We start from the raw sequence: 9,495 nt of genomic DNA on the forward strand, positions 1-9,495 counted from the left end.
TTTGATTCACTGCGTTACGAATTTTCCGCCCCCGCGTATGTACAGCGGTTTACCTTTCGAAAGGTAAAATGACTCATGTATATCGGAAGGTAAAAAGTAAAACATGCATAAAATGTGAAAGTCGAATTTTGGCGGGGATAAAACGCCATACTCCTTTTCCCTTGTCTCAACGTTATAGCGTTTGATAACATGTTTCATCTTATTAAGTTGCCAGAGTATCCAAATCGTTGAAAGTTCGACTCCGCCTAAATTTCTTTTCTTCGAAAATGTACATCGTATAGATAGTCGTATAAACATAACAACTTTCTTTAATTTTCCAGACATGTTTCGACGGTACATCTGTCATCTTCAGTGTTACATATTTTGAAATCGCCGTTGAATTTAAAGCGCGCGCGATCTTACAAACTTCGTTACATTGCGTTGTCAATATTGCGTATTAAATCAAAACAGATCAAAACAAAAATTTTTGCATGCTCTCTTTGCCTAACTTGGTAGATGGATTAGGTAAATGAGCACTGACGTTTGTTTCTAAATCTGCCTTTCGAAGGAGAAGGGGGTACAAATTAGATTGGGTGGAATCGAATTGGTCAAGGGGGGAAGGCATGGAAGAATTGGCGGCTAAAGAAATAGTACTTGTGTGAAACTCTCGTATTGTGAACATGTTGGTCATTACTTTATTTACATTTGGTGGCTCCTAAAGGAGCCGTTGGGGTTATCACAGTCTGAACTGAAACCTTCACTTCTTGGCGGGCTTCTTTGATGAGGATTTTTTCTTCGGCGCCTTCTTCGCAGCGGGTTTCTTCGTCGGCGTCTTCTTCGCTGGCTTCGTCTTCGCGACTGGTTTTTTAGCAGCTGGCTTCTTAGCTGGTTTCTTAGCCGCTGTCTTTTTCGCCGCTGCTTTCTTTGCTGCAGGCTTTTTCGGTTTCTTGGCAGCTGCCTTCGGCTTCTTCGCGGCCGGTTTTTTCGCTGCGGGTTTCTTGGCGGGCTTTTTCTTGGGTTTTACTTCTTTCACATCCTTGTTGAGCTTGAAGGATCCCGAGGCTCCTGTACCCTTGGGCTGAACTAGAACTCCACTCGCTACACCTTTCTTAAGAGCCATTTTTAAGTGAACAGCAACATTATCGCCGACCTTGTAGTTCGCTTTGATGTACTTGTCGATGGCTTGCCGAGACGAACCACTGCGTTCCTTCAAAGAAGCGAGCGCGGCTTTGATCATCTCGATGTATTTTGGATGCTCAGCGGGCTTTGCTGGTTTCTTTGCCTTGGCAGGAGTTTTCTTCGGCGATTCAGACATCTTGACTTCGATTCTCCACGTACAGAACTCACAGTAACAAACAGATTTAATGCAAAGTCATAGCGGGGAACCGAATATGTAGTAACGATGCGGACCACCGTGAAAACAGTTTACGTAGCAGCCTTGTTCGACTATGTTTCCAGAATTTTGTGCTTGTTGAGTAACTTTCACTGGACAAAAAGACCCACTTTAAAGCTCCATATCATTCACCTTTGCGAAATAGTGAAGTTTGTTTAATGGCAAATACTCTGCTGTTATTTTTTCTGCACCAAGCTGTCCCAAGACGGTGAAATTTTCAGATTTATGGTGCGACCTCGATCCAAAACTTATCAAGCGTCATGTTTATGGTTAAAAATCTCAAAAATTATACGAAGAGTTCTCACGCTTTCAAGAAATTCTAAGAGGTTATTTATCATTAAATTTATGTTATGAATCTGGATGAAAGAAAAATAACAAATGATCGAGTTTAATGCAGATTTCTTCAAGCAACAAAGACAAGGATGACTCCAGGGCGTCTAGCATTGTTCTCTGAAAGCACACCTTCGCCGAGTTAAAAATGCTCTCTTTTCTTTAATAAAGCATTTACTCGCTTGAGAAGATCGTCTATCAAGCAGTGATTTATGAAAGTAACATCCAAAAAAAAGGAAAGAAGTTTGTCCAACATAATATTTTCTAATCAGAGGTACCGCTTCGGCTGGTTGCATTTGGTCAGGGAAACTTCTAAGGAAATAACTCGTTAGGAAATATATTCGATCAAGTGCTTTAGCCCACTTTGTGTAGTTTATTTTCGTTCGACGTTCTCAATGATGTTCGTGAGACACAAATTACCATTTTACGGACTGGTATTTATCAACTTTCATTTGCGGTAAGTTTACTTTGGCCCCGCTGACAGTGAACCGATTGTACCGAGTACCTTTCTTTCCGTAGGCGAGACAACTTTTTCGCATGTGAACAATTTGGCTCGACAACCCGAGACGAGGCAGCAAAACCTTAAATGCGTACGCATAAAATAAACAGGAAAGAAGCAACAAACCTGATATATGTTGCTAGCGTTCGCTTTCGAATAAAAGGTTTTTCCGCCAAAATTCTCACTGCAGCTAACGGAATCTCTCGATTCAAAAATCATTTATTCACTAACTTTGCAAACATAGACCTTTCTTTAAACTACAGATTACTGCTCAGTCAAGATTGTCAGGCCATTTTCTGAATGTGAAAACGCAACTATACTTAATAAAAGACGAACTACAAAGAATGATACGTCTTAATTAATATATACGCATAATTAAGTAAGGTCAGTTTTTGTCTCGGTCACGCAATAAGATCGCTCGGTAAGTAAAAGTTGTCTCTGTCGGGTACCAGACAGGGTTTCTTTATAATATAAAACCCTCCATTCAAGTCAGATACGAAATTTACAAGACTATCTGTAAAACAAAGTGAAAAATCCTTCCCGCTATTTCCACCAGAAAAACTAAACCCAGTGATTTAAGGGTAAGAATTTAAAGTGTGGTTAAACTCCAAAACACATACTATTTTTCGAGGTCAGCGCATTAGTGAAACCAGAAGCTTTCTAATTTTGCGCGCAAATATGAAAATGTGATCATCGGACCACTATATTTAACAGAGAAGGGGAAACAAATTCTGTCGGTCATTGCTTTTATTCAAGTGTTGGCTCCTAAAGGAGCCGTTTGTTTTGTGAGATGCGTTTCCTTCTTATGCTCGCTCTCCCCGGATTCGGCGAGCCAACTGAATATCTTTGGGCATGATGGTGACACGCTTGGCATGAATGGCGCACAAATTGGTGTCTTCAAATAGACCAACGAGGTAGGCTTCGCTTGCTTCTTGAAGAGCCATCACAGCAGAGCTCTGGAAACGCAGATCGGTCTTGAAATCCTGGGCGATTTCTCGCACAAGACGCTGGAAAGGCAGTTTGCGGATCAACAGTTCGGTGGACTTCTGGTAACGACGGATCTCACGAAGAGCAACTGTTCCAGGCCGATATCGGTGAGGTTTCTTGACTCCACCAGTAGCAGGAGCGCTCTTACGAGCGGCTTTTGTCGCAAGTTGTTTGCGTGGAGCTTTCCCTCCGGTTGATTTTCGAGCGGTTTGCTTGGTACGGGCCATTTTAAAACTGATAAATTGACAATATTCCAAACACTCAGTTGCGAGAAATATAAGCAGATAAAAAATCTGTTAGAAGAAAGATGTTTATATCTACCGCGTTCTTTTCTGATTGGGCAAATTTAAAGCCTTGTGATTGGCTAAAGTTACAGCCTTGTGATTGGTTGTTGTAATATTATGTGAACAACTCGTCTGATTGGTTTATTGCTGGAGCTTTCGATCCGTGGAAAAGCGAAGCTCGAAGATTTGCGCGACTTGGTACCACATTACTCCACTTTAGAGCAAAATGGCCCACGGAATAGTCGTTTTTTAATGTTTAAATAAAGGATAAATAAGATAGCAAACCATAAGACTTCTTTAAATTGTACAATGGGGAATTTTAATAACAATTTAGCGAGACAAACGTCTCTCCACTTCTTGTTGTTGTCGTCAAACCACTGCTCGCCTCGAATAGCTGTAGCTAACTGCGAGTATATATATAGTGGTACATCATATTTTTCATTTTCCAAACTTTGAAATATACTTGTAATAAACTTGTAGTAAAAATAAATTGTATTAAACTTGTTGTTATCTTTTTCACATGACATATTCTAAGGCCCTGTTTACGAGCAGGTAGACGGCAACCTTAGTGCTAGGGTTACCCTAGCACTCACACATTTCTTCTTTTTTTCAACGACGTGTTTACAAGGCAGCTAGGGTTACCCTGGCGCTAGGGTAAGCCTGGGTGCTTTCCATTATGCCAAAGATTTAAATGGAACGGTCCTTTTGGGTTCGGTCCGACCGGAATATTTGGGACCACCTCTGGAGGTGGTCCTCTTTGACCGATCGGTCCGGTCCTATAGCGTGTGATTCCCGACAAAATTCAACATTAAATTCTGTTTTGCACACTTTTCATTTTGTTACTCAAATTGTGTTCTGTGTTCAAATTGTTAAAATCAAATTCTATTTTGTATTCCAAGTTCTATTCTGTTCAGTTTGAATTGGCTTTATAATTGTTTGGTTCGCTATTTTGGAGCAGATCCTTAAAAGACATACTCGTTCGAGCCAAACTCTAAGCTGGCTAAAACACCTGGAGAGATAATTACGCTTGAATTTGGAAAAGAACGCCATACATTGCTTTGTATTTTAAGCTTTTTACAAATATTGTTGATTAATTATCTTCGAAAAATGCGTGGTTACCCCCAATTTTCTTTTTGGATGTTAAGATCTGCTTTTCCCGCATAGTCAGTAAACCGCGCAAAAAATATCTTTGAATTAGTAGGCACCGTCCACGAGTTACCATCCACTAAGAAGAGTATTTTACAAACGGTTCAGAGATGCGAGCAGCGCTAGGAAATTTGGACAGATGAGGGCCGAGACAAACTGCTATAAAATACAAATAAATTTACAACAACAGCTTAATTCAAAAACATCATATTAATTTGGTGTCGTTATTGCGCGCCTATATGAACAGAATCTACGTCATTTTGTGAGCATAATTTCGAAAATCAGTAGCATAATTTGGAAATTATGGCATAATTTTGGCATAATCTGGCAAAATTTCGAGCACTGCTAGTAGCATAATATGCCACTTTTAGGAGCACAAATGCACAATCCGCCAAGGCCTACGCAGTACCGTAGACATAGGTTTTTCGACAGTTTTGTTTCAGCCCAAATTGGACAATTTTATGCAAGGGCCAGCTGAACAAAGTAGAAATGCCGTTCCTTGGGAGATGTAACCAGCGAATAAATTGTGGACACTAAAATTAAAAAATAAATTTTTGGCCCTATATCGCCCGAAGGCGCCCGAAATGTCTCGGGATTGGAGAGAAATTACGGGTAGGCCTGGGTGCGAGTGCAGTGTTCGACTGTTCCATTGCTTGCGAAAGTCTTCGAAAATTTCGTGTTGGAAGTCATGTCGTTCAACAAATTGTCCATAGCTTCTGTAGATTGTAAAGAAAAGCGCGTTTTGATGCGCGTTGACTTCAATGTGCCTCTTAAGGGAAAGGAAATTACCAACAACCAACGCATCGTGGCAGCTTTGCAGAGTATTCGCCACTGCTTAGATAATGGCGCACAGAGTGTGGTGTTGATGAGCCATCTGGGACGCCCAGATGGTCGTGTTGCAGAGAAGTATTCCTTGGCTCCTGTTGTTGATGAACTGAACAAGCTCTTGAAGAAGGATGTGAAATTTCTTCCCGACTGTGTAGGCCCTGAAGTGGAAGAGGCCTGTCTGTCCCCTAGCCCTGGTTCAGTGATTTTGCTGGAAAACCTGCGTTTTCATGTCGAAGAAGAAGGCAAAGGTGTTGACAGTGATGGGAACAAAGTTAAAGCAAGTAAGGAGGACGTTGGCAAGTTCTGCGCATCCTTGGCAAAGCTAGGAGACATTTATGTCAATGATGCCTTTGGGACGGCCCATCGCGCCCATGGTTCCATGGTTGGTGTCAATTTGCCAATAAAAGCTGCAGGATTTCTGATGCAGAAGGAACTGGTGTATTTCTCTAAGGCAATGGAGCAGCCCGAGCGACCATACCTGGCTATCCTAGGAGGAGCTAAAGTCACAGACAAGATTTTGCTTATAGAGAACCTGCTTGATAAAGTAGACGACATGATCATTGGTGGTGGAATGGCGTATACATTTGTGAAAGTACTTCACAATATGGAGATTGGAAAGTCTCTCTTTGACGAAGATGGGTCCAAAATCATTAATAAGATCTGTGATAAAGCAAAAGAAAAGGGAGTGAAGATTCACTTACCAACAGATTTTGTTGCCGCCAGTAAATTTGCAGATGATGCTGATACTGCCAGTGCAACTCTTGAATCTGGGATTCCTGCCGACTGGATGGGCTTAGACATTGGACCAGAGAGTCTCAAGAAATTTCAAGAGGTGGTGATGAAAGCAAAAACCATTGTTTGGAATGGTCCCATGGGTGTGTTTGAGATGTCAAAATTTGAGGTAGGAACCAAAGGTATCATGGATGCAGTTGTTGCAGCCACAAAAAGTGGTACAGTATCCATTATTGGCGGTGGTGATACAGCTACTTGCTGTGCTAAGTATGGAACAGAGAATCTTGTCAGCCATGTCAGCACTGGAGGTGGAGCTTCTTTGGAGCTTTTGGAAGGTAAATCAATCTTGAACCTGCTTGTTTTTCCATTCAAGTTGTTCATGCCCTGTTCCACAGAAAAAGAAACCACACTAGGCAGGGACTAATGTCTTCAAATTTTAATGAACATTCCCTGCAGAGGTTTCTTTTTTTGCTGCCTTGCTGGGCTGAAGAGACTTCTGACATGGGTCAAGACTCACCGTGTTGAGGATGTGCGGCAGTTACTTAGCCACCGAATCCTCACATGATACTACATGTTGTGTGGGCTCACTTAACAACAACAGAATGGGCCATTTCCGAGTTGCTGTTTGTCTCGGTTTTGAAATGAGTCTTGGTGCTCAACTATTGTAAGGTAAATGAGTTTGATTTGCATAAGAATACTCAACTCATTTCCATTTGAATGGTTGTGCACCAGAACTTGCTTTGAAGCTGAGGTATGTTGCAACTCGGAAATGGGCTATTACTGTAAAGGATTATGCATGGGACACAGCAGGCTCAAGTCATAATTGGCAAACATCCAAGGTTGTGGACAGCAGTTGGATCCTAGAGAGTTTCAACCCATGGCAGAGGTCTCTTTTCCCACACTGGTCAGCCCAGCGAACACAAAAATAAAAGAAACCTTTGCTAGCAGGGAATAATGAACAGTATTTGGGTTTTTAATGGTTCCAACACGTGCCACCGCGCACCGGTGGCTCAGTTGGTTGAGCACCAGGCTGTCGCATGGGAGGTCGCGAGTTCAATTCCGGCCGGACCAACACTCAGGGTCTTTAAATAACTGAGGAGAAAGTGCTGCCTTTGTAACTACATCTGCAAATGGTTAGACTTTCAAGTCTTCTCGGATAAGGACGATAAGCCGGAGGTCCCGTCTCACAACCTTCCAATGTTAATAATCCTGTGGGACGTAAAAGAACCCACACACTTGTCGCTAAGAGTAGGGCACGTAGTTCCCGGTGTTGTGGTCTGTCTTCTGTTGTGTATCATAGAGGGCCATGTGTTAGAAAACTCTTTACTGGGTTAATCATGTATTACCCTCTCAAAATAAAGAACATTGTATTGTATTGTATTGTATTGAGTCAATCATATCCAGGAAGACAAGACAGTCAAATTATTGTTTGTGACAAAAGGAGCACTTGATCCTCAGTTTTCAAAATTCCACAGTTGTTTGTCCAACCTGCATTTTGTCATGCGCACACTGCCAGTACCCTACCAATTCATAATCCAGAATTTTGATGCATAATTTGCACTGGTATTGCACATTTTTTGCACTGGTGTTACACCTGAACTGCACTGCTCTTAGCCAACCAGAATTTAGTAATTTTTTTCATGTACATTATTAGATGTGGAAATGGGACATGACATCATGATAATGTTTAGTGGCAGACTTAATAGTTAGTCGTACACCACTTGGTATGACAATCGTGCTATACATGAGGGAGACAGTATTGATTTCCTTGAAAAAGAAATAAAATTTTTGTATTAAAATAGAGTTTGATTCAAAACAGAGTTGTGTGCAGTACAGTTAACATTTCTTTGATGCTCTGTTATCAGAGTATATAAAATGGTACATTTTGTTGTTTTCGTGATTCTGTGATATTTTGTTCCCTGTTCTGTTGACTGACTTGAACATTTGACTGATGATACTATTATTTTGTCAACAGGTAAAACTCTTCCTGGAGTAGCTGCCTTATCAGATGCCTGACTAGGTCCAAGTCATCTGTGAACTACGTACAAAAAACCTTCAATGACTTACCTCTCTGTGATTTGGTTTTAGGTAGTTTAAATTATTAGTAACAAAATTAAAAAAAAGATTCTCTTAGATAGATCATTTGAAAGCAACCAATATGGAAAATATTATTCTAATACCGAAGTATTTCAGTTCTTTTGTTAAATTTGCTATAATTATGAAATGATTATTGGTATGATTGGTTGGATCTTGAACATAACAGCAGACAAAGTTGAACTAATCATTTTGATCTTAAAATGATAATGGCCCTAGCTTAATGTTACTTATGCACCTTGAAGAATCCAGGCCTCACGAAATTATTTATGGCAAGACTGCCACTAACCCGGATTAGATGTGACATCCATAATTTCATCTGTACCGTTATTGATTTTTTGAACTTTAATAATAAAAGCACAAATTACTGCCTGTTGAACAACGTAACCCATACTTGATCATGTGACACTGTAATTGCACTGCTTCACTAACTTAGCTACCAAGTCAACAAGAAGTGGTTATTACTATTATTATTGTTGTTGTTGTGGTTGTTTGATATTATTAGTACCGTCATCCAGAAGGGGTGATGAATATTAATATTACAGGTCTCCTTCTCAGCCACCCAGGCTGTAGTTATGTAATGTTCATGTTCCCACAAAAGTATAATATGATTGTAATTTGCTTAATCTCTGAATAATAATAATAAATAAATAATAATAATAATAATATTATTATTATTATTTATTATTATTATTATTATTATTATTATTATTGTTGTCCGTTTATAACAATCGTAATGAAAGTTAGGTGCTGAAGTATTTACCTTTTAACTTGCATTGAATGATAAAAGGAATAGTTACCACAAAGGAATTATTTCATTTAGAAAATGGCTATTCGCATTTCTATTATATTGTTTTTCTTTAGTGATGTTATTGGGCTTCCTGCTTTAGGGATCAATTTTGTGTGGTGAGGCATTTGAAGCAGCACCAGGCATTGGGACTGTACTATTTACATGCAGCTTTCAGATGCGATATTCTAACAACTGGGATCTGATTAGGTCCATTGTTTCTGGTTCTGAATAATAATTTATTTTCTCAGTTTTTCCCTCAAGGTGTTTTTAGTTTTCTGTACCTAGTGGTGTTGCATCTTTATGTTGTAGCTAGATTTTGGCTCTTGTAATCTGTCATGTCATTCCAGCTCTCAAATGATTCAAGTGTAGTATTTGTGTAAATTGTTTGTATTATGTGATTAGCGACAGTAATATTGAAGGATTGAGCTGTCAA

At 40.0% G+C, this 9,495-nt stretch overlaps 3 protein-coding genes across 3 annotated transcripts; 1 reads left to right on the top strand and 2 right to left on the bottom strand.

Moving 5' to 3' along the window:
• Positions 1-649: 649 nt before the first annotated feature.
• LOC138024785 (histone H1-delta-like) lies at positions 650-1,341 on the bottom strand. Its single transcript, XM_068871972.1, has one exon. The coding sequence runs from the start codon at positions 1,292-1,294 to the stop codon at positions 737-739; it is 558 nt and encodes a 185-aa protein (XP_068728073.1). The 5' UTR covers positions 1,295-1,341; the 3' UTR covers positions 650-736.
• Positions 1,342-3,004: 1,663 nt separating this feature from the next.
• LOC138023186 (histone H3) lies at positions 3,005-3,415 on the bottom strand. Its single transcript, XM_068870212.1, has one exon. The coding sequence runs from the start codon at positions 3,413-3,415 to the stop codon at positions 3,005-3,007; it is 411 nt and encodes a 136-aa protein (XP_068726313.1).
• Positions 3,416-5,242: 1,827 nt separating this feature from the next.
• Positions 5,243-8,740, top strand: LOC138024784 (phosphoglycerate kinase 1-like). Its single transcript, XM_068871971.1, has 2 exons — positions 5,243-6,513; positions 8,154-8,740. Exons 1-2 carry the CDS (start codon positions 5,307-5,309, stop codon positions 8,192-8,194), a joined length of 1,248 nt encoding a protein of 415 aa, XP_068728072.1. The 5' UTR covers positions 5,243-5,306; the 3' UTR covers positions 8,195-8,740.
• Positions 8,741-9,495: the final 755 nt, after the last annotated feature.

This window comes from Montipora capricornis, chromosome 11 (genome assembly GCF_036669925.1).
Source record: "Montipora capricornis isolate CH-2021 chromosome 11, ASM3666992v2, whole genome shotgun sequence".
Classification (NCBI taxonomy): Eukaryota; Metazoa; Cnidaria; class Anthozoa; order Scleractinia; family Acroporidae; genus Montipora; species Montipora capricornis.